At 35.8% G+C, this 25,195-nt stretch overlaps 3 protein-coding genes across 4 annotated transcripts in view; 1 reads left to right on the top strand and 2 right to left on the bottom strand.

The window, feature by feature from the left end:
* Positions 1-1,078: 1,078 nt before the first annotated feature.
* On the bottom strand, positions 1,079-4,766 carry LOC132096073 (biliverdin reductase A-like). The gene is made up of 7 exons (XM_059501199.1): positions 4,627-4,766; positions 3,490-3,613; positions 2,964-3,083; positions 2,770-2,867; positions 2,522-2,629; positions 2,277-2,445; positions 1,079-1,513 (listed from the first exon to the last, which is right to left on the bottom strand). The coding sequence occupies exons 2-7, from the start codon at positions 3,609-3,611 to the stop codon at positions 1,249-1,251; spliced, it is 882 nt and encodes a 293-aa protein (XP_059357182.1). The 5' UTR covers positions 3,612-3,613; positions 4,627-4,766; the 3' UTR covers positions 1,079-1,248.
* Positions 4,734-7,496, top strand: LOC132096074 (cytochrome c oxidase assembly factor 1 homolog). Of its 2 annotated transcripts, none has more exons than XM_059501201.1 (5): positions 4,734-5,089; positions 6,582-6,706; positions 6,777-6,928; positions 7,025-7,101; positions 7,194-7,496. In XM_059501201.1, exons 2-5 carry the CDS (start codon positions 6,613-6,615, stop codon positions 7,273-7,275), a joined length of 405 nt encoding a protein of 134 aa, XP_059357184.1. In that variant the 5' UTR covers positions 4,734-5,089; positions 6,582-6,612; the 3' UTR covers positions 7,276-7,496. The 2 variants fall into 2 exon arrangements, with proteins under 2 accessions (XP_059357184.1, XP_059357183.1); XM_059501200.1 differs by having other exon boundaries at positions 6,569-6,706.
* Positions 7,497-15,809: 8,313 nt separating this feature from the next.
* hecw1b (HECT, C2 and WW domain containing E3 ubiquitin protein ligase 1b) overlaps positions 15,810-25,195 on the bottom strand; it is a 39,229-nt gene continuing 29,843 nt past the window's right edge. Inside the window, exons 22-28 of the mRNA XM_059501198.1 lie at positions 24,947-25,099; positions 24,691-24,789; positions 23,546-23,675; positions 20,330-20,476; positions 20,122-20,236; positions 19,625-19,823; positions 15,810-18,567 (exon numbers count right to left, since the gene is read on the bottom strand). Coding sequence (XP_059357181.1) covers positions 18,456-18,567; positions 19,625-19,823; positions 20,122-20,236; positions 20,330-20,476; positions 23,546-23,675; positions 24,691-24,789; positions 24,947-25,099 — 955 coding nt within the window. The 3' untranslated portion in view covers positions 15,810-18,455. The remainder of the gene's footprint in view (positions 18,568-19,624; positions 19,824-20,121; positions 20,237-20,329; positions 20,477-23,545; positions 23,676-24,690; positions 24,790-24,946; positions 25,100-25,195) is intronic.

Raw genomic sequence — 25,195 nt, 5'->3', positions numbered from 1 at the left:
CTGCATTACTGTGCTGATTTAGGATCATGCTAAATAAAATATCACAATGCACTTGTGCACAAAACCAGTTCCAGAAAGCATGCACAATTTATTTAACAGAAAACACAAACATGTAAACATGAAGACAAATGAAACAACATTCCTTTCTCTCTCTATGTTACTCTGACATGCACATAGCATTTTCTGATAAGTTTATGCTCCATTCAGTGCTTTCCCAGAGAGAACGTATATATGAAAAAATTATCAGATAAAAAAAACCTACCACTGCTAGAATGATAAGAGAATCTTTGATTTTGCTCAAAGCATCTAAGACTGCTTACAGATCTCATCCAGTTTTCACACTAAATACACAGATTTCACATGCATTTTCAAGTTTAATATTCAATGTTAGATATATTTAATATTCAACTTAAATATAAGAATGACATAATATCAAACCAAACAAAAGTGCACAATGTGTAGCAATGCTCCAGTCTGTATGTACACCAGTGAGTTCGTCTGTCTTAAATGTACTAAAACAAAACTCATTGTATCAGTCACAATACCAACTGATTTACAAAAAAAAAAGTAAGAAGCAAGAAGTCGGCAAGAATCATCCCTTTCTGCTAAATAATTAAGAGTTATGTTAAAAACATTAAGTTATGAGTTACAGGTTACTGTTATAAAGGTTAATAAAGGAATGTGCTGTTACTGCATATCCTGGTGTGGCCCACTAGTTAAACAAAACTATTAGTTCAATTTCCAAATCAGATTTAAAAAAATTAATCTTCTGATTTTACTCTGAAACTCTTACATTGCCTTGTTTAGTCACTGCAATTTGAAGACTGAAAAAAAAAGTAATATTTCACCAAATATATCTGTCAAGGTCTAAAAAAAGAAAAGAGATTATATAACAGAACAGAACAAACTTCAAGTCATATTTTTATGTTTTTTTTTCTTTTTAGAGCTGAAAAGCTATGAAAGCTGGTTTCCACCATGAGATAAATACCCAAAGATGTAGCAAATCTCTTTATCTCACAATTCAGACTTTCATCCGATTCAAATTGTTAAATATTTTTTTTCCCTTTGTGGTTGGTAACAAGCTACCACAAAAAGCAATTGAACAACAAACAGATTTTCAATGTTGAAAAAAATCTAATGAAAATAAATGTATAAATTCAATTATATTATCCTTCACTCTACTCTGTCTCTACACCACGGTCTATATCCCACACTTCTGTGTGGTTTATGGTGTGGACAGCTTCAGCTTCAGGCCTGAGTGTGTTCACTGAGCTTCTGGATGCGCTCAGCCAGCTGCAGACAGTGTAAGATCCTGCTCCTCTCGTCCTGGAGCTCCGCAGCAGACACTTCACCCTGCAGCTTCCGGCCGAACAGCACCAGATCCTGCATGAACAGCCCGACCGGCTCCCGCTGACCTGCAGGAAGCTCCTTGATGCTGGCGTCCTGGAAGCGAAGGTCTATGTGTTTGGCTCGGCCCAGTCCTGGAGCCCGCTCTTCAATCCAAGTCAGAGGTCTGCGTCAGAGAGAACTCGGATTAACTTGTGTGACAGATGATACAATTGGTGAAAAAAAAAAACATATTCATTTATATATATGTGAAAATGTAAAAAAGAAAAATTGTCCAGTTTCACTTATAAGGATATAAATTTTCCGAAAATGTTCATTTACATTTTAACTGCAAATCTTGGTGTCCATGGCAATGTTTTTATATTGTAATACATTTTTTTGTTAAAATTTTAACTAGATTAAATTGAAATGAGTGAATGAATGAGAGAATGAATGAAAGATAAAAAAATTCCACAAACGTAAGTTGGTGTCACAAAAAAATGTTGGTGTTTATGTTATTTTCAGCCATTCTTAAAAAAATTTTTTTTAAATGAATTAATGAATAATAACAGCTGAAAAAAATCCCATAGATTTATGGCAGTAAGCAAACATTTGTCTTCATAATATGTGTGTGTAAAGTATGTTTTAAAATTCATGTCTCACTATGCATGACTAGTTAACTACAAACAAAACGAAATATTGACCAATTTCACTGAAAATATACATTTTCTGTATACGTTCATTTATAATTCAACCTCAAATCTCAAATTTCTAAAAAATCTCAAAGCTATCCATTAAAAAAATATAGAATATAATTAAAATAAATTAAATTTAAATGGAAGAAAATAATGTATACATTAGAAGCAAATGTTTAAAAACAAATGATACATTTAATTTATTTTTATTTTTTTTCAATGTAAAACAGCTGTCTGTGGCCTCAGTGTGCGCACTTCTGCTGGCCGGTCAGGAAGTGTGCCGTCAGCTTCATGTATTTGTTCTCTTTCTCCTCCACCAGAGATGCTGCAGTAACCGTCAGCTCCCCGAAAAGATCAACCAACCAGGTCAGTCTGGCAATCCCGCTGAAAGATGGGAACCCAAAATTTGTCTTCAGGGATCCACCTGAGAAGAAAAAAAATCACCATCACTCAAAAACCCAAGTGAGAGCCTTTTAAAAAAGATATCATTCAGTCACTACCTGTGAAGTGCAGCGTTCCCTCCTCCAGCGTTTTCCCAGCGATGTCTTTTTTCAGCTGTTTGAAGTCAGGAGTGAAGAGCTCGATATGTTCTTCATGTAGCACCAGGCCTGAAGACACCATACAGAAGTTAAACATTCAACCACCCTGAAGGCAGAATCATACTATTTAACTGCTTCATAATAAAGAAAAACTTCTACCATTTCAAATATTTACTCAGGCATCCCCAGAAGACAGGACAGAAACTCACCCTTCTGCTGAGCCAGATTCCACAGATCCACTGCAGATGTGTAGCTGAGGGTCATGGGATACTCAACACACACATGCTTCCCCGCCTCCAGAAACTGCCTGAGATCGAGCAGATCGGGGAGAGACGATGGTTTTAAAGGGAAGACACTCAAACGTGATCATCTCAGTCTTGTGTGAGGAGGAAGTCAGTGTCACCTGATGTGCTCTTCATGGTTAGTGTTTTCAGTGCATATGAAGGCCACATGGATGTCATCTCTGCTCAACGCCTCCGTCATAGAGATCTGCTTCACACCCTGCTGATCTTCAAGAGTCCTCCTAAACAAGCACAGATCACCAGCAGAACTTCAGAAAGATTTAAGTATATGCACTACCAGAAAACCACCAGTTTTCAAACACTATGATTTTTAATGTTTTTTAAAGTCTCTTCTGCTCACCAAACCTGCATTTATTTGATCCAAAGTACAGCAAATACAGGAAAATGTTAAATTATTTTTCCTATTTAAAATAACTGTTTTCTATGTGAATATATTTTAAAATGTAATTTATTCCTGTGATTTCAAAGCAAAATTTTGGGCATCATCATCATAAATTATAAATTGATACATCTTATTTTCTATGAGGTCAAAAGAAACCAACGTGTAACATATGTGCTTTAAGCCAGTCAGGCTTAATTTGTCTTGATAAATCAAGTGTCTGTATGAATGTTTGAAGATGCAGTGACCTGGACACAAAGCCTTTGATGCTGAACTTCTCAGCAGCGCTGGACGGCAGAGGAGAGAGCAAATCTCTCATTCTCACACATCCTGCGATGCCTATTCCAACAACCACTGATCCCAACATCATTCCTGCAGAAACACAACATGCACAAGCAGAGAATCAGCATTCATTACATGCGGAACAAGTGAGTTTGATCTGAACTTGATTTATATGCTGTGTGGCACCATGGAAATGCAGAAGCTCTGGAAAAGATCCACATCTACACTGTTCTTGCCCATAAAGATGATGTTAAAACAAGTCAATACACTATCACTATCATGAAAGAGCAGCACTTTTCTGAGAAACTGGTTTGAGAAGTTTACAGAAGGAACTGGAGTTCTGCATGTGTGTCTGTCTGATAAAGGCTTGTTTGAAAGGCAACTAGAGTCACCCTTAATCCAGAAAATAAGTCCATATTTGAATTGGAAGACCAAAGTATTTTGTCTGAATATTTTATGTACAAATCCTGGTTATATTAGTCACCCATATACTGGGAAAATGGGAGATATAAGAAAAAAAAAAAAGTTGCAAAAGTGGATAAGTATTTTTTATTTGTGCAGTTACTCAGCAGAGCAAATGATTAATAATTAATGATTACTAATTAATTAATTAATTTGAAAAGTACATGCTTTTAAATATAAAATGATATTTTGATTCAAGTTAAACATCACAAACTTTCCTGACATGACGGTAATTCACCAATGTGAACATGTTTAATTAGATTTATGATTATATTTATTTTCCCATGACATAATAAATGGAAAAAAGAAGAAAATTCACAAAGTATATATCCACAATACCATTGTCTCTGACAATACTAAACAGCATCAACAGAAAGAAAAATAGAGACAGAGTTTGTTATGTATTGTAACTAACAAGAACATTTCCTAATCATAAACGGTAAGCAAAATATTAACAATCCATGTCTGTTTTCCCTTTTATAACTTTGTTTTAATACTCGTGTAAATTAAATAACCAAAATCGTCACTTTGACTAAATTCATCTGCATCGCGTTTAATAGAACGCGTAGAAAACGCGCAAATATGAGATTACGCAACGAATAAAGTCCATTCTTCTATTTGCAGGATATAAATCTGCTCACCTCTGAATGTAACTGTTAGTCTGCGCACAGAGCCGTCGGCGTGGATCTCTACAGCAGCTGCGGCGAAATAAAAGAGATGAAGGACATCATCCGGCGTCACTAGAAACAACTTTCATAACTCTTTTTTTTTTCTTTCGTAACCTGCGTGCGTCTGACGTCACACGCTCCGGTCGCACGTGTTTCTGTTGTTGACCGATACAGGCGATAAATAAACGGATTCTCAGAATGATCAGCAGTTATTAACTTTACATAAATACTTTGCGTTAACATCTTCATCGTTTATTTATGAACTAAATCGTAGACTGGCTGATTACAGTGTGTTTCTTTAGCTTATGTTCATCGGTGTTTGAATAAAGTTTTTTTTTCAGAGTTAAACGAACATGGCCGCTTCCTTGGCGCGCTGCTCTTAGTTTCATAACAAAGTCATTTTGATTTCTACTTATAAAAGAAATAATAGATGACGGTGAGTTGTTATTATGAACGGACCTTGATGTCGATGTATAAACGAATAAAGGCTCAATTCTGTGAAATTAAGTGCATTTTGACTATAACTCTTGCTACAGTAGTAATCTTTGAGACGAATGCAGTGTTGTAAAATAAGAAGTAAAAAAAAAGTCAAATAAATGTAACATGCTAAATTGACTATGCTATTACCATATTTTTTTAACATGCTTTTTTAGAGAATGTCCCATGGAAGTAATGTCTTTCAAATTCCTTAGTTTATGTGTGTGTGTGTGTGTGTGTGTGTGTGTGTGTGTGTGTGTGTGTGTGTGTGTGTGTGTGTGTAAATACATAAAATACATGGGCACAATTTACATTTGTGTATAAAAGTAATTTCAAACAATGAAGCAGAAAGTTTTAGATCTGAAGGTTTGTATAATCATGGGGAAAATGTATTTATATTAGTGCTGTCAAATAATTAATCGCATCCAAAATAAAAGTTTTTGTTTACATAATATATGTATATGGGTCAAAGACGAAAAATAGTTTAAGCATAAAAAAAGTGTAATACTGCTTTAAACTGTTGTAGTCCCCCCCCCCCCCCCCCAAAAAATGCAACAAGTTTTCTTGTTTAATCTAACTGCAATTTTTTGTTTTGTTTTTCTGAGCAAAAAATAAATATCATAATTTTTCCCTGATTTACAGAAGACACCCAATAAAATGTCATTCAGTGTAACAATCTTATCAGGCATATTTACAACAAAAATCAATTTATGACATATTAAAAGACTAATTACTTTCACCCCAAATACTAATGAGTTGTTATTGTACATTTTTAACATTTGCCACTATCCTAGGTTTTGCCCATTTGTCAGTAAGAATTGTTTACTAATTTAAAACACAATACAATTTAGTATGCTCCATTATTCTTTTAGATATTTTAATATGTAAACGTCAGAATAAGCATGTTGTTTGAATTTATGCATGAATATTGTGTTACACTGAATGACAATGTAACATTTTATTCTCCAAAAACTTATTTGAAACCTTAAAAGTATACATTTTACTTACATTTAATGTGCTTTCTATGGACACAAAATCACTTTTTTACATTTCTTTTGATGCAGACATCTTAACGTCTTTGACCCATATATATATATATATATATATATATATATATATATATATATATATATATGTGTGTGTACTGTATGTATATACATACATACAGTATATATTTAGAAAATATTTAGATGTATATACATTTATATATTCTTATATTTTATATTATATTTAAATATATTTAATATATAAACAACATATTTTTTATATACATGCATGTGTTTGTATTTATATTTACATAATACATATACACACATATATAAACAAAAACTTATTTTGGATGCGATTAATCATGATTAATCATTTGACAGCACTAATTTATATATTCAGTTTATATTATTTGGTCAGTTACATTTTTTATATTACTGCCGTTTTATAGATTTTTCCTCCAGGCTAAAGATATTTGCTCCGTGTGAAGTGAGGATGAGCCGCTCCACCAGCCTCTTGCAGCAGATGACAGTGTTTGTGACAGTGGTGACCGGCGGCGGCTGTGCTATGATGTATTACCTCATGCAGAGTAAGTCCAGGCTGATTAAAGCATCTGGGAGCTGTTAAACATTGTGTGATTTGTGTTCCGTTTCTTTCAGAGAATTTTGCAAAATCAGAGCATTACCGTCTGGCCCTTGATCAGCTGAACAATAATTCCTCTGCTATGGCCAGTCTGGGCGCTCCTCCTCTGAAGATACACAATATCCATTTATCTGACCGACACAACCGCATTGACCACAGCAGCGCTCAGGTCAGCATAGCCAATAAACACTCCTCCATAAGAAACACTGGCTTTACTACCGGTCAGAAATATATTAATCATCATATATATATATATCAATTTCAGCTTAAGATCCCCGTTACCGGGTCAAGGACTGGAGGTTATCTCTACACAACTTCCACCAGAGATGCTATCATGAACAGGTACAATGATTTCAACTTTTTAAATAAATAAACACACATTTTTATGTCTCATATATCATTTATATAATCATCTTAACCTCTTTTGTTAATAGATGGAAGCTCCAGCAAGTGTTTCTGAAGCTGAGAGAAGGCGAGATCATTGAGATTTTCAACAAGACAGAATCTGAAGAGTAATTACTGTACACACAGAAATATTTCATCAATGTTAAATAGACAACAAATGCAAGTGGATGTAGATTAAAGTAGATGATTAAAAGCCTGCTTTTTTAACTAATGTAATTATGGCATTCACATATATTTGTTTACTTGAAATGTTCAGACATTTGTTTGGGCTGTATGGAAGCTGTGTCATGTGGAGCACTGTATTTTGCGGCAGCTTGGACAGATTTTTTATTTTTTTTTGTAGTATTTTTTTGCTATTTTATGTGCTTCATTAAAGAACAAGGATGTAAAAATCATACGCTGTAATTTTGTTTTATCATCTTTGTATTACATATGTCTTTATATACACATAGACACACATATACTTTATATTATAAACAATTCTACTAAATGAAATGGATGCAGTCATCATTTAAAACAGGTCTGATCTTATTGTAGAAATAGGGTTGCATAAAATAAGTCAAAAGAATAATAACCCAAATCTGTTTGACTTACCACTATAAAATGTGTATGAAACATGAATAATATAATTCAGTCCAGCTTGTAATACCAACACTGTTTTTCTATTGACGTGATAATTACTGATTAGTATAGTAACTCTGTAGTAACTCAACGTTACCAGTAGGTGTCAGTAAAAGATTATTATTCTTTAACCCTTGAATTTTTTTAAGATTTTCCGATTTTAACACATTTGAATAACAAAGAAATAAATCCAATTGAATTTTGTTATTTAAATTTTATCTGAAAATGTCTTTGTTCACAGGAAATAAAACTGCATTTAGCTTGAAGTATAATGAATGTAAGTATAATTCAGTTGTGTACTGAGAGATTTCTCTTGGTACTTCTATCTATCATTTTGACAAATTTAAACCAGGTTCAGATTATAATAACTGTTACAGTTTTTTTTTTTTTTACAGACGCTAGGACACATTTCTCAATACTTAGGTCACTTTTGCAAAACTCTTCACACAGTTCTCCTAACCAACTTTCAGCTTGGCAAAGCAGTTCATTTCACATTCAAAATGCACTACAACTACCAAAACACTTTATTCAGGTCTCAAATCAACTCATTCTTCCAGAACACTAGCAAAGGTTGACAGTCGACAAACACACTTTGTTACCCACAAAACAATGACCTAAAAAACACTAACAACATGTAGCATTATACAATGTTTTCTTGTGTAAAACAAGGACACATCTCTGTTTATAATTCACTGCAATATATGTTACTGGAATGAATCAGACATGATGCAGAATTCATCAATATTTTATGTCGTTTATTTATTTTTATGAGTAAATCCAAAATACAAGAATTTGTATACACACCATCCACTGATACAGATACAATAGTAATGCTGATCGACTCGGTCTTCTCCATTTGGCCACATCACATCTTATGTCATCTAGGGCAATACACCTAGGAAAGAATCTTCTGGCATGCCTGATCCATCCCTGGCAATCTTCTGCATCCAGCATTCATTGCGTCCAGGAGGGACATTTGATCATGTGGATGGTCATATTTATGATTGTTTTATAGCATTTAATTTTAAGATTTAAAATATAATTCATTAAAATATTACTGTAGAAATGTAGCAAATTGCTGTCTTATTCAGTTTTGTATTATGTTATTGTTTTGAACACAAGTTTAACAGTTTTGAAAACAGTATATAAGCATGTACGTACAAAGAGTTTTGGCAGTTGTTGCGTCTGAGTGAGAAAAGAATTCATGAAATTTGAGAGATGTAGTCACTGAATGCATTTTGTGCCAAAGCAATGATAATTGTTCCTCAGTTTAGCCCACATAGACTTCTGTTGTGCACACCAGGGCCGGCCCGCGGCATAGGCGGTATAGGCAAATGCTAAGGGCGCCACTCATCCATAGGGGCGCCAGAATGAGTGAACGAGTGAATTTTTTTTTATAATAGGCTACTATTTAAAAACCATTAATTCGAAATACTACCAAATAAAGCAAAAAAAAAAAAAGTCCGGCTCTTCAATCTTCCCCCGCCCATCGAGTGCTTGAAGTGCGTCAGTAACAGATCGCGCGCGCGATCAGTTGTTGGTAATTTGTTGTGTAGCGTGCCCGACGCCGCATCCAATGTAGACAGCACTGCTTTTGTTAACACACAGCTCGTAGAAACGGGCCTGGCAGCTCGCGCCAGTTCTAGACACAGTGAAAGTTTCCTGATTGTGACGGAAGGCCTAATTTACATGACAAATTATAAATGAGCATAGTCTGCGATAGATACAGTGCCAAAAAGAAGAGAAGAGGATAAAGACAGAGGTAAAGAGATGTAGTGAATGAACAATTTATTGCATTGGAGTAAGATACTATAATTTCATGGCAGTTATTTTTACCTTAAACTTAATGTTAGCAGTTGTTCTGAGTTGACGTGACGTGACATGACATTCAGCCAAGTATGGTGACCCATACTCAGAATTCGTGCTCTGCATTAAACCCATCCGAAGTGCACACACACAGAGCAGTGAACACACACACACAGTGTGAACACACACCCAGAGCAGTGGGCAGCCATATGCTTTGGCACCCAGGGAGCAGTTGGGGGTTCAATGCCTTGCTCGAGGGCACCTAAGTCGTGGTATTGAAGGTGGAGAGGGAACTGTACATGCACTCCCCCCACCCACAATTCCTGCCGGCCCGAGACTCGAACTCACAACCTTTCGATTGCAAGTCCGACTCTCTAACCATTAGGCCACAACTTCCCCTCAAACACAGTTTACATACAACATTAAACTTTCTTACATTTCTCCTCTCTCTCTCTCTCTCTCTCTCAAGTTGAAGTTCAAGTTGCTTTATTGGCATGACATTTGAGTTACAGTATTGCCAAATTTAGCATTTAGATACAGAATAAAATATGATTACAATAAAATACAATAAAAATAGCAGCAGCAGATAATATTTCTAATATTAATAATAGTAATTATATAGAATTAAGAATATAAAATAAAACAGTTGAATACAATAAATTATCCCTTTCGTATGGTGTGTATGGTGTATAAATATTTAGCAGCTATTGTGACTGCTGTCTCATTCTCTCCAAGTATATAGAGTAGTTTCTCCGAGTCATTTAGAGACAAGAATGAAGGATTCAAAGCTTCAAACTGTGGGAAGAATGTTTCTCTTGTAGTGCTGTATTTGGGACAGACAAGAAGGAAGTGTTTCTCATCCTCTGTTTGATTCAGCTCACAGTGTTTGCCTCTCTTCTCTCGGTAGCCAGGATCTTTTATGTCTACCAATCTCTATTTCCAAATCATGATCACTGAGTCGATATTTTGAAAGGATTTGTCTTTCTTTTAATTGCTTAAGTGATAAGTAATTTGCCAGTTTTGTGGTTCTGTTTAGGGCCGAATAACACTGGAGTTTGGTTTGGAGCTCAAATTAATTTTTTTCATTTTTCATCATAATTATACTTCAGATTTTTGTCAATTAGTTTCTGAATGTTGGGGTTGTGATTGGAGTCAGACTCCATAAGGTGAAGCACGAGTGTGTTTCTCTCTCACTCTCTCTCTCTCTCTCACACACACACACACACACACACACACACACACACACACACACACAACCTCTCTCTCAGAGTACATCCGTAAGTCATTACCTCTATTACAAGGTATTGCACTTGCAAAATATAAGATTCGAGAGTCTTGTCTGCAAGCCGAGCACGATGTGGCCTATCCCACCATGTATGCGCCACCGGTATGCGCGCTCATAATGGAAGCAACGCGGTCGCGACGCGCTCGACGCCTCAGGGGCGCAACTGTCCGAGCCAGGCCCGGTTCTACGGGGGTGCTTGAGGGTGCTAAGCACCCTCAAATAAAAGTGAAAGCACCCTCAGATGAAAAATTATTAATAGCACACATTCACGAGATTTTGCCGAAAATAAAACACAGACGGATTTCACACTCTTGCCTATAATAGGATAGCATACACAAAATAAATAAATTAATAAAATTAAACAAATATATATATATATATATATATATATATATATATATATATATATATATATATATATATATATATATATATTAAATCAATTATTTTGTTATGCTTTCATGTTTAATGCATTGTAGTTGTCCTTTCGTGATCGCGATACGCAAAAGGTGAAGCTGTCTCTTTAATTGCCCACTTTGCTTGCGTGCGTGCTTTTCCGCTCAGAAAACGTAAAAACATTCAAAATACCTCAGCTGATAAACATCATGTCGACAAGACGCGCTGTGTTCTGTGACCTTTTTTTCCACTGCCCAGGGACAAGCATGTGAAGAGTCAGTGGCTACAGTTCATATTTACTAACACAGAAGTTTAGCCCGAACCTCGCGTCATTTTAATGACGTTTCTCCATCATAATGTTCTCCAACATAAATGCTTTCAAGTCTGGATTCGCAAGCCGTTTGAAGGAAGGTTACAGCACTGAATATATTTGGATTAGCTTCTTCCTCCTCCTTCGAATCACAACCTGTAAGTATTATTATTAATAATTGTAGCATGCTCAATAAGTATTTTGTGTAACGTTATGTGTGTTGTGTAACGTTAAGCTAGCGCAGCTTCTTGGTCTTTTGCTGTCAATTGTTTTGAACGGCTTGTCGTTGTTATTGGAGTTGTCATAAAGAATATAGCAGCAATACCTTGGTGTAATAACGTTACTGCAGCAGTGCTTTATCAATATGTTTATGCATAACGCTAACAATGAATGACTGATTGGGTGTTGATGTGTTGTCATGGTTGTCATATTGTACAGACCCGGCAGTCAGCGCTAGTGCATTATGGGTAATTGTTTGTTGGGAGTTGATTTATGCGTTATTACAGCAATATGGTTGGGGTTTGTGTTAGTAAAGTTACGTGTGTTTATGTTCAAGTTAGGTTGGATGTTCTTGGTACATTTTCTGCCTTGTTATGTAAAACCGTGTCTATCACCGTCATGGAGAGAGACGTGTGTAAGGCAGTGACTTTTGGCCATTCCAGAAATGTTTAATTGAAGTTGAAGCCGGTTACAACAAGGGTATCACCACAGTAGGTAGGCTATGTGTGGCATGTTTTAATGTTTTGCAAAGTGAAGATCGTTGCTTGTTTACATGCTATTCTATAATTTACTGCCAGATCGTATATTGTTTAACATAACAGCAATTACAGTAGTATTGTTGTATACAACATCCCCAATTTCGAGATACTATGTTTCAGACTGTTGACTGAGCTATTTCCTACGATTATGTAAGCAGCACCCTCACTATATTCAGAAGCACCCTCTGATTTTGTTCTAGAACCGGGCCTGGTCCGAGCGCATTGGAAACAATGAGAAAGCGGCGCGACTAGCGATTTCCACGCGTTTTTAGGCGCGAATTATTGACGACAAAAGCGATGACCCTCAGTTCCCCTCAAGCTGAGATGTGATATCTGATCTAAGTGGGCGTGGTCTGCGTAAGGTAGAGAGGGCATGACTGATGATGTCATGACATGACAACGCGATTCTCAGCCTGCGCTCCAGCTGAGTAATCAATTTTATTTTTTTTAAATAATTTATATATTTTATATTCAAACTGAAAACTTAATGTGATTAACACTCAAGTCATTCAAGTCATCCTGTCTCAAGTCAAGTCAAGTCCCGAGTCTTTAACTTCCAAGTCCGAGTCAAGTCTCAAGTATTTTATTTTTTGTCAAGTCAAGTCACAAGTCATAAAAATAGCGACTGGAGTTGACTCGAGTCCAAGTCACCAAGTCACAGGTCCCCATGTCTGCTACAGTTGTGCAGTTTTGGGGGGATACAGTACAGGCCAAACGTTTGGAAACATTACTATTTTTAATGTTTTTGAAAGAAGTTTCTTCTGCTCATCAAGCCTGCATTTATTTGACCAAAAATACAGAAAGAAATGTAATATTGTGATATATTATTACAATTTAAAATAATTTGTTTTCAATTTATTATACTTTAAATTATCATTTATTTCTGTGATGCAAAGCTGAATTTTCAGCATCATTACTCCATTCTTCAGTGTCACATGTGACATCCAGTCTATCACATGATCCTTTACAAATCATTCTAATATGATGATTTATTATGAGTGTTGGAAACAGTTCTGCTGTAATGTGTGTGTGTGTGTGTGTGTGTGTGTGTGTGTGTGTGTGTATATATATATATATGCTAAATCATGAACACAATGACAGGGTGAAATGGGCTGTGATGCATGGGGCGCCAGGTAAAATCTTGCCTAGGGCAGCAAATTGGTCAAGGCCGGCCCTGGTGCTCACTGTGTGAAGAGTTTTGCAAAAGTGACCTAAGTATTGAGAAATGTGTCCCAGCGTCTGTAAAAAAAAAACTGTAAGTGTCATAAATCTACATTCACAGGAGTGACTTCATCCACAGAAACACAGTGACCCAGTTTACCCACACTTCCTGTAGTTTTCTCAGACTTCCACCACTCTCTCTCTCTCTCTTTCTGATCCTCTCTTTCGCCTCCCATTCGTTTTTTTTTGTTTTTTTTTGGTTGAAAGATTGAGGCCAGAAAACCAAAATGTTAAAATAATGTTTAAAACATTTAAAGCTATGATGATGATGATAATTACAGATGCAAGCAGTGATGAAAGGGCCCTCGCACCCAGGCTCACGTCACACCTTGGCTTTAGGAAAACAGCAAATGGTGATCAATATGCATTTAAAGTGGTAAATATAGGAGGAATATGTCAAACTAATTTATATGTGCCAAACATCCTGCTGCCAGCTGGTGGTGCTATGATTATAACTTAATATTGGGAGATGTCTTCAGGCCAGGACTTTTATCAAACATGTGAAGTCTGGTGCAGAGTTGAGTTAGTGTAAAGCATGACATATCCTGTAACAGGTGGCGCTATGATTTTAACTGAATATTGACATTTAGATGTCTTCAGGCCAGTATTCTTAGTAAACGTGAAGTTTGGAGAGTTACAGCAATGTCCTGTTTCATGACAAAACACTGAACTTTGTCAGGCCGCCAGGGACACGCCCTTTCACGAAAACTCTAGATCTTTTACAATTTAGCATCGCAAAGGCCGCTAAAGTACAAGGCCTGAAAATGGCAAAGACTGCGCAAAAAACTTTAACACAAAATTAAAAAAATAACAGACTTCATGTTGGGTTTCAGATTTTGAACCAGGAGACTTTTTTGTAGGCACTGGTGTGTTACATGTATGTAGCTCGAGGTGCACTTCGTTGAAATTTTATAGGTTAGTCTAATTTTATCTATTAGTCTTAGTATTGAATAATATATTACTCACACAGGCAGTGCAGCATGTTTGCAGCACCTACTATGTTTGCCAAAATGCACAGCTACAGTACAGTACACTTAGTAAGATTGTATCCCACAATGCAATGCACTCAAATGGGTTTTTCATGTTTACACCATAGACTATAAAAACAGGCTTTACACTGACAAATCCCTCAGAATATTGATCCTATGTTGCACAAATAGAATGAGCAGTATGCTTTTCTGAATTCAGCTATTGTATTTCTAAGATGCACAAATGTAGCATACTACAGTTTAAAACATGTTTTGGTGGATAATGCAAAGTGATTATGGACACAATAATTTTAGAGCTAGTATGTGAAACAGTATACAATAGTGCAGTGAGTGCAGTACGCTAGCATTCTGCTCTTCTATGAATCTGTTTCGAATCTGACTAAACCTTGGTTACAGACCGAGTTGGGGCTTCAAGTCTCAAACTTTCCTCCTTCTCTCAAGCCTTTCAAAAATCCCACCATTATCCCCAAAAAGCACCCGCTCCTGTTTTCATCTGATTTTACAATATATTTTATATTACATCACAGTGTTTTACCCATTGAAATGTATAATTCCTTCATTAAATGACAAAGTTATTTATATATTTTTGTAGATTATATGCATGGTTGTAGAAAGATATGCTGGCTTGTTTTGGCACATTTCACTTGAGGTTTTCTTGAATATTACAGGAATAACAGTATGAGAAGGGAGACTGAAGATACTAAATTGAGGGATGAGGATTGCATAACATTTTCTAAAACACTATCATTTAAAATTTTTACTCCAATATTTCAGAAATGCGTTTATTGCAATTAATTAAAATGGGTTTTTAATTGTTTGAGGCTATATGCAAATACTTTATTCTTTATACACAGTAGGCTACAGATACATACACTTACATATGTTAATTCATTAATTAATTATACTTTATAATTAATTATATTATATTTTTGGACAGGAATTAAACAAGGCTGTGAAGGACTTGAGTACAGAGCGTTAAATGGATTGTACTGTTGTATAACAGCATGATAAGTCTATGAAACATATTTTTGAAAAACAAAAACCTTTCAGTAGACAAAATCTCCATAAAACAGTTTTAAAGATGCGCGTTGTGAAATCACATGAGCTAAGACCTTAAATTCAATGGCGTCTAACCTGATTAAAGCGGCAATGTGACTGACTACTTAGCATAAACATTAAAATCTAATTTGAATAAGAAATAGTACAAATTTCCAGATTCAGTAAGATTTACAGCCACATCTGATGGATCAAGAGTCAGCTTCTGCATTAGAAATGATTGTTTATTGACATTCGTTAACAGTGTAATGCTGTAGTTACAGAGCTCAGCCTGAGAGAGGCGCTATAAGTGACCTCAATACACAACTCAAAACATTTGTACATTTTCCGCTTATTCTCTTCCATACACATAGATTAAAGTGTAAAAAGACATATGAAGGCTAGTGTATGTGTCCGAGGTGGAAGCAGGAGCCAAATCCTTCTGCATTTCCCAGAATGCCGTGTTTATAGAGAGGCAGTATGTTCCAGAACCTTCTCCTCATTTCTCTCACTGTCAAATGGCTTCGAGTGTCTTGACAAATAAAGAAACGTCTTCCACAAGCGCCAAAGAGAAGCATTGCTTACAATTTCAACCAAATATGCATAGTAATATACATTTGAGAAAACTAACATTATGCAATTAGTAAGTATGAAGACATGTTTTTTTTTTTTTTTAAAGATGAATTGTTGGATGTTGAATTGATTCATTTCGATTTTACACTGTTCAAGCAAGTATGTACACGTGATATACAGACATTTTATAATTTCTTAATTGGGATAAATAATACAAATTCACTTTCTACATTCCTAATATCTTAAGCTGAGTGTTGTTCATTTTGAGCTGCAATTGTTTTTAGCAGAATTACATTTCAGACACGATCAAAAGATGTGATTGCTTGTTCTTCTTCACCACATTAAAAGGACAGTTCACCCAAAAATGAAAACAATAACTTATCTGCATGACTTTCCCATTCTTCTGCATATTCAGACAATGCTTCTTCATTTTTGGGTGAACGTTCCCATTTACAAAATATTAGGAGACATAGGTAAAAGACTGATTCATCGAGGGTAGATTAGATAGAAACACATGCACCTTTAAATGGTATCATGTTAAGACAATTTATGAGCATCTTAATGTATAATACACACATTCACATCATCTTCAAATGTAAACATGAACAATAATCAAAACTTGCACTGTAATCGAATCTAGTCTCCAATAAGCCAACCACAGAACGAACATCTCTTGACATTTCAAAGAAACCGGTCCTGACATTTAAACCAATTTCCTTTTTGAATAAATAAATGACTCACTGCTCTTCAAACACACAAACAGCTGAAACGCTCTGAAGAACATGACGTGTGGTGCACAATTTTTACTATTTGGTCTGTCATTTCTTTCAATCCCCACACCAATTTAAGTCATGAAAAGACATCATATAAATAGAAAAACAAGAACACATATCATATACATTAGGGAAAGCGAGTGCATATTATGGCATCAGAAAATTTTAAGCAACTTTTAAGTAAATTTTAAGTGACAGAAAGTGATGGCGATGTGACAAAGCTTAGACAAACATTGTAACTTTATGCAAATGTGCAATAAATTTGATGCAGCAACTGCCAATGGGAGCGCAGACATTTACACCCATCATCTGATTTTGAAAACTGAAATAAATACATAAAAATACAATAAAAAAAGCAAAGTATCATTCCATTGTAATACTAAAAATGAATATGCTCAAGGAAACTGTTTATATAAACTGCAGTAGTGTGTAAAGGATCACATGAAACTGCTCATTATGAGCATTTACTTTCAAGATGTCTTCACTTCCGCTGGCAGTGCATTGCATTACTCATTTACCGTACATAAAATACACGTCCACATCGCATCATCACTGGTTGTTGTTGCTCCTGTTGACTCAGATCACTATTAACCGCTGTTACCATAAACACTATACACTATGCACTATACACAGTGTCTAATCTAAACGCAACGAGCAAGACATTTTCAGTTCTTTGTTTTTATGTTTTGTCACGCTAGATGCCCACAGTGCAATCTCAGTGGTTTAAAACCCCGCTCCACACAGCTGTATAATTAACATTAAATATATTCTGATTGGATTTGTTGTGTTTCGCTTTTAGTGTTGACTTTTTTTTTTTTTCATTTCTAGTGTTGACATTTTTTTTTTTTTTTTTTAGTGTTGACATTTTAGTAAACATCCTGTGTTCCATCAATTCATTGAAAGCAATCATGTGTCAACACTGGAAATTCATTCAAACGTTACAGACGAGACAGCATGAAGCCTTAAACATCCTTAAACATGTCTGATGCTTTAATGGTTTTAATATTTAAATGCATTGATTAGTACAAAGGAATAAATCAAAAGTGTCAAATCAAGGCTCAGGCTAGCCATTTCCTCCTCTGACTCCTGCGATGTGATGTCTCTTCATGTGATGATGCCGTGATCTGTGAGACTATGTGAACTAGTGCACACATTTACAGTAATTACGGCACCTCGATCAGATATTTTCTGTGAGCATATTTGGTTTTAACTTTACAATTCCTGTCAATGTAAAAAAGCACCAACAGAAAGGATGCTGGCCGTGACGTTTGTGGTGAAATGATGATGTGTGAACTGAGAGCGACTCCAGCGGAGGTCGAGGCCCTGAGTGTTAAAGCAGGTGGAAGGCTTCTCTTTCACTATTACCCGTTACACACTGTCTAACCGCGTAGGTGACTGATGCATGCAGTGGTGTCCTGAACAAACCAAAGAAACGAACACAGGACACAATCCACGCTAGTAGGTAATTACATACGGTGTTCATGGAAAGGTCACTGGGAGGAAGGTGGTTTATGCTTCAAGTCCTCACTCAAGGCCAAAGGTGCTGGTCTCTTCCACAGCAATCAGCATTTTCTCGTACAGCATGGTGTAGGATGGATACGGCGGAAGATCCAGACGGTTAAAGCACGTGTGTGCCCTGAGAAACAGACATGACACATCTGACAGTCTCTTGTGGATTGGCCTTGAGTCTCTTAAATCAAGACCAATCTGTTTTCACGTCTGGTCATGTTTATCATTAATTACAACAATGTAAAAAATAAATAAATAAAATAAATTATATATATTAATGTTTATCTTAAATTATATTAATAAATACTATAATTTTTTTATTATTAATATTATTAATTTTAAATTATATCAATAAATTGTAATAATTTCAAATTATTTATATTCTTAATTATATTACTAATGTTAATACTATTATTATTTTTATTATTATTAATAATAATATATTCTATATATATTTTATTATATATTATAATTGTATATTACATTATATATTATTAATTTTAAGTTATTTAAATTATTATTGTTTATTTTTAAATAATAATAAAAAAATTATAACAATGATTAAAAAATTACATTAATTGATAATATAAATAATGTTAAAGAAATTAATAATATCCGTAAAAGTGTTACTGTTAATTTTAAATGATGTACATTAATTACTGTTCATTTTAAAATTATTTATATTATTAATTATATTGTTAATTTTTATCTGTTAGAGTTTGTTCTAGTTATTAACCATGGAAAACAAAAAAAAAGGAAATATTATTCAGACTCTTGAGAAATACATAAAAAATACAAGTCAACCCATTTCAAGGTAAAACAAATCTGGAATATATTATAAAATAAAATAGCAATATATATTTTTATATCTTTTACACATTTGAATTTTTTTCATGACTGAAAATTCAAAAGGACAGGTTTATAATTTTGATAATTTTTTTATTTCATTTGGACAGAAAATGAAAAAAAAATATAAATAATAAAATGAAATTAAAAGGATATGCAAACAATGTTTATCTTAATATTGCAAAATGAGTTTGTAAAAAACATCTGTAGAGCAATCTAATGCTTGCATTCCTTAGAGGATCTTTTATTATTGATATTCTCTGAATTCATGGTAAACATTTCCCATTCATACTCACTTCAACATCAGAATTGTGAAAGATGAAAGAGTGTCACTGTACCTCGGGAGCGATGTGATCTTGCCCCATTTCTCGATGCAGAAGCGGCGCAGGCCATTGCTCCCGCGCAGCGCGGTGAAGCCCTCGTACGGCACGCTGGAGGTGCCCGTCACAAACTGAAGCAGACGCAGTCTCTGTTCATTATTGAAGCGCTCCACCGCACCCCAGAACCACCGGATCACAATATGCCCATCATGATAACCTGACCACAACCAGGACAGAGGTCAAATTTTCCAAAGAAGCATTTCTGACAGCACTGAAAATCACTGACCCGCTTATTCATTCACTGAAATGTAGGAAAAATATGATAAAAACTTAAATAAAATATAATTAATTCAAAGTCTTGAAATGACAATGCAATATAATGAGAAAAATAACCATGTTACAATATATGCTTGTATCCTTCAACATATGGATTTCATTGGCACGGCCATCATATCAAGTGTTTTTAGCGTTGTATGTATTTTGTACTGGTGCATATGTACAGCATGTCCTCTCACCTCCTCTGTACTCGGTGTTGTTTCTCCAGTCGTTTAAATCAATCTCTGCTGTTCCTGCAATAACCAGCTCCAGCTCTCTGGCATCAAACACAGACACCAGACGGGAGTCCACCACCTACACACACACAGAGGTCAGAGGTTAAATCAAGGCTACTTGGACAGCACTTAACTGTAAACGGGCAGAGTTTAAGGAGCGAAGCATGTTTACCTCGTAAAAGCCCCGGACCAGAGCCTGCGTCTGCTGGACGACACCGCGCTCCACCCTCCACTTCACCATCCGCTCGATATATTCCTTCTTATTCTTCTCCGTCACCTGTAAATTTGTCCCACCGGACTTCAGCTCCCGCTCAGTCACCTGATGTTAAGTGAAGTAATTTTTTATAAACCATAGGAATGTTTAGGCAGCGGTTTAATAAAAAAGGCAACATATTTATGCTATTATTGATGACCAATTTTTTTATAGATTTAATATTACAATATAATTAGAAATATATAAAAATATTTAAATATATATATATTTTTTATTTATTATAACGTAGAATGGCTGTTGGTGTCAGGCTGGTTTGAGTATTTCAAAAACTGCCTATCTACTGGGATTTTAATGAAAAACTATCTCTAGGGTTTGCAGAGAATGGTACGAAAAATAGAAACTATCCAGTGAGCTGCAGTTGTGTGGAAGAAAATGCCTTGTTGATGTCAGGTCAGAGGAGAATGGGCAGACTGGTTAGAGATGATAGAGAGGCAACAGTAACTCAAATAACTCGTTACAACCAGAATACCATCTCTGAACGCACAACACGCCGAACCCCTGAAACAGATGAGCTACAGCAGCAAAAGACCACACTGCTGCTCCTGTCAGCTAAGAACAGGAAACAGAGGCTACAATTCACACAGGATCACCAACATTTGGACAATAGAAGATTGGAAAAACATTGTCTGGTCTGAGGAGTCAGATTTCTGCTGCGACATTCAGATGCTGGGGTCAGAATTTGGCGTGAAGAACATGAAAGCATGGATCCATCCTGCCTTCTCTCAACGGTTCAGGCTGCTGGTGGTGGTGCTGCTGCATATATATAGCATTTGCAGAAGTGAAAGAAAAGACGGTCTGGAAAATACCAGCTGAATAAGCACAACCTCATTTGGCAATAATCAGATAAACATGCCGTTTGAGTAATGCTTTAGTCTACATCCAAATCAGACAGGCTCACAATGCTCCTAGACACAGGGTGTTCATGGGGTCAAACAGAATCTCACACAAGCTGTACCTAATAAAGTGGCCAGTGAGTGTATATGTGACCCTGGAAAACAAAACCAGTCTTAAGTCGCTGGGGTATATTTTTAGCAATAGCCAAAAAAACATTGTATGGGTCAAAATGATTGATTTTTCTTTTATGCAAAAAATCATTAGGATATTAAGTAAAGATCATGTTCCATGACGATATTTTGTCAATTTCCTACCGTAAATGTATCAAAACTTCATTTTTGATTAGTAATATGCATTGCTAAGAATTTATTTGGAAAATTCAAAGGTTATTTTCTCAGTATTTAGATTTTTTTTGCACCCTCAGATTCCAGATTTTCAAATAGTTGTATCTCGGCCAAATATTGGCCGATCCTAATAAACCATACATCAATGGAAAGCTTATTTTTTCAGTATAAATCTAAATTTCAGAACATTGACACTTAAGACTAGTTTTGTGGTCCAGGGTCACACACATATATAAGGCAGGCTCAGTTTCTCACACCTGTCCGAACACTTCCTCATTGACTGTGAAGGTGAGATCCAGCACATCTGTGATATCATTTTCCTTCATCCACTGTAAGCTCTGATGAAATTCCTCATCCAGGTACTCCAGATCACTGAGATCTGTGGCTCTGCAGACAGGGAACCAGAGAACCCCGGACCAGAGCCTGCGTCTGCTGGACGACACCGCGCTCCACCCTCCACTTCACCATCCGCTCGATATATTCCTTCTTATTCTTCTCCGTCACCTGTAAATTTGTCCCACCGGACTTCAGCTCCCGCTCAGTCACCTGATGTTAAGTGAAGTAATTTTTTATAAACCATAGGAATGTTTAGGCAGCGGTTTAATAAAAAAGGCAACATATTTATGCTATTATTGATGACCAATTTTTTTATAGATTTAATATTACAATATAATTAGAAATATATAAAAATATTTAAATATATATATATTTTTTATTTATTATAACGTAGAATGGCTGTTGGTGTCAGGCTGGTTTGAGTATTTCAAAAACTGCCTATCTACTGGGATTTTAATGAAAAACTATCTCTAGGGTTTGCAGAGAATGGTACGAAAAATAGAAACTATCCAGTGAGCTGCAGTTGTGTGGAAGAAAATGCCTTGTTGATGTCAGGTCAGAGGAGAATGGGCAGACTGGTTAGAGATGATAGAGAGGCAACAGTAACTCAAATAACTCGTTACAACCAGAATACCATCTCTGAACGCACAACACGCCGAACCCCTGAAACAGATGAGCTACAGCAGCAAAAGACCACACTGCTGCTCCTGTCAGCTAAGAACAGGAAACAGAGGCTACAATTCACACAGGATCACCAACATTTGGACAATAGAAGATTGGAAAAACATTGTCTGGTCTGAGGAGTCAGATTTCTGCTGCGACATTCAGATGCTGGGGTCAGAATTTGGCGTGAAGAACATGAAAGCATGGATCCATCCTGCCTTCTCTCAACGGTTCAGGCTGCTGGTGGTGGTGCTGCTGCATATATATAGCATTTGCAGAAGTGAAAGAAAAGACGGTCTGGAAAATACCAGCTGAATAAGCACAACCTCATTTGGCAATAATCAGATAAACATGCCGTTTGAGTAATGCTTTAGTCTACATCCAAATCAGACAGGCTCACAATGCTCCTAGACACAGGGTGTTCATGGGGTCAAACAGAATCTCACACAAGCTGTACCTAATAAAGTGGCCAGTGAGTGTATATGTGACCCTGGAAAACAAAACCAGTCTTAAGTCGCTGGGGTATATTTTTAGCAATAGCCAAAAAAACATTGTATGGGTCAAAATGATTGATTTTTCTTTTATGCAAAAAATCATTAGGATATTAAGTAAAGATCATGTTCCATGACGATATTTTGTCAATTTCCTACCGTAAATGTATCAAAACTTCATTTTTGATTAGTAATATGCATTGCTAAGAATTTATTTGGAAAATTCAAAGGTTATTTTCTCAGTATTTAGATTTTTTTTGCACCCTCAGATTCCAGATTTTCAAATAGTTGTATCTCGGCCAAATATTGGCCGATCCTAATAAACCATACATCAATGGAAAGCTTATTTTTTCAGTATAAATCTAAATTTCAGAACATTGACACTTAAGACTAGTTTTGTGGTCCAGGGTCACACACATATATAAGGCAGGCTCAGTTTCTCACACCTGTCCGAACACTTCCTCATTGACTGTGAAGGTGAGATCCAGCACATCTGTGATATCATTTTCCTTCATCCACTGTAAGCTCTGATGAAATTCCTCATCCAGGTACTCCAGATCACTGAGATCTGTGGCTCTGCAGACAGGGTAACAATAAAAATGTGCTTTTACATTTAATACTTTATAGGATATTGTATTCTGATAAGTGCCAGACCAGGGGTACGCAACGTCGGTCCTGGAGTGCCAATGTCCTGCAGAGTTAAGCTCCAACCCTGAGAAAAAACCTCACTTGTCTGTACCCTTAGTGATCCTAAATACCTAGATTAGCTTGTTCAGGTGTGTTTGATTAGAGGTAGAGCTAAACTCTGCCAGGACCGATGTCGCCTGTCCCTGTGCTAGACTGATAGACTGGTCTGGCCAACAGATCGACTGATATTTGGGATTAATTCAAGGTTATGGTGCTTATGGCCACTTAATTGATTAACAGATTTACTTTGTTTAATTGTTTTCTGTTCATAAAATATATACATATAAATATATATGAATTTTAAGTAAACTGTGTGAAAAAAATAAACATTAATTTAAGACATTTAAATTCATTCATGTGTCATTTTGTTCTTGTAAATTTGCAATGGAGTAAATTTAGGTACATTTTTGACATTGACATAGCTGTCAAAAAACAACTGAATTCTCTGTAACTTTCCATTAGATATCTGCTTCCTATTGACTACTGAAAATCCCATTTCGGTCAATTACTGATTTGATTTGTGGGTGCACAAAAACAGTTGTTAAAAATGTTGGGGCCAGTAACAGCCAATGCATTTATTCAGCAAAGATGTAATTAAAAAGTACATCTAAAAAAAGTAAATGCTGTTCTTTTAAATGGCAAAAAAAAAATATATATATATATATATATCACTGTTTACATGAAAATATGAGTTTTTAACATATGTTCTAAATGTACGAATGTTCATTGAGCAGCAAATATGCATAGTAGTGACACTGTAGACTGAAGTAATGCTGAGAATTAGCAAGAAATAAATTACAAAACAATTGCATAGAACACCACACGCTCACAATTTGTCAATTTTGAAACCATTTTCAAATTCTGCATGTAGTTGAAAGCATTAAGTGGTATCTGGTCCACTCACAGTCTGAGGAGAGCTTTATAAAAAGGGCGGGTGAAGAAGGCGTCCAACAAATACTGATGAATCAAAGCCAGGCCAAGAATGCGACCGCTGAAACGAAACCTGAAAAACACATCACATCATGCGGTCAATAACAACAGCAGCCTGTGAGAGCAGCCAATGACATCACTCTTTATTTCTCTGTCAATGACAATTCAGTGTGCGTTCTCATACCACACAGGAAGTGGAATTCCTTGGAAGGAAGTGGAAAGAACCTCACCATTCCAAATGGTTTTCCACAAAAGCAGACATGGGGCTGATCTGGACAGTGTATGTGTCGTTAGCGGAGTATTCAAACAGGCCATAGTAAGGGTTAAACAGCTCCTGAGATAGCAGGAAGTAAAACTCCCGCGATGGACCGCTGTAGTCCAGTCTGGAAAGAAAGCAGAATTACGATATAACACACATAACTACTGCCTTTCCTCTGTGTTTGTGATTTCTGAATTAAAATAGTATCACATAACCATTT

The sequence above is a fragment of the Carassius carassius genome, chromosome 20 (assembly GCF_963082965.1).
Source record: "Carassius carassius chromosome 20, fCarCar2.1, whole genome shotgun sequence".
NCBI lineage: Eukaryota > Metazoa > Chordata > Actinopteri > Cypriniformes > Cyprinidae > Carassius > Carassius carassius.
The sequence above is the reverse complement of the archived record's forward strand: the minus strand, read 5'-3'. Positions and strand labels throughout refer to the sequence as shown.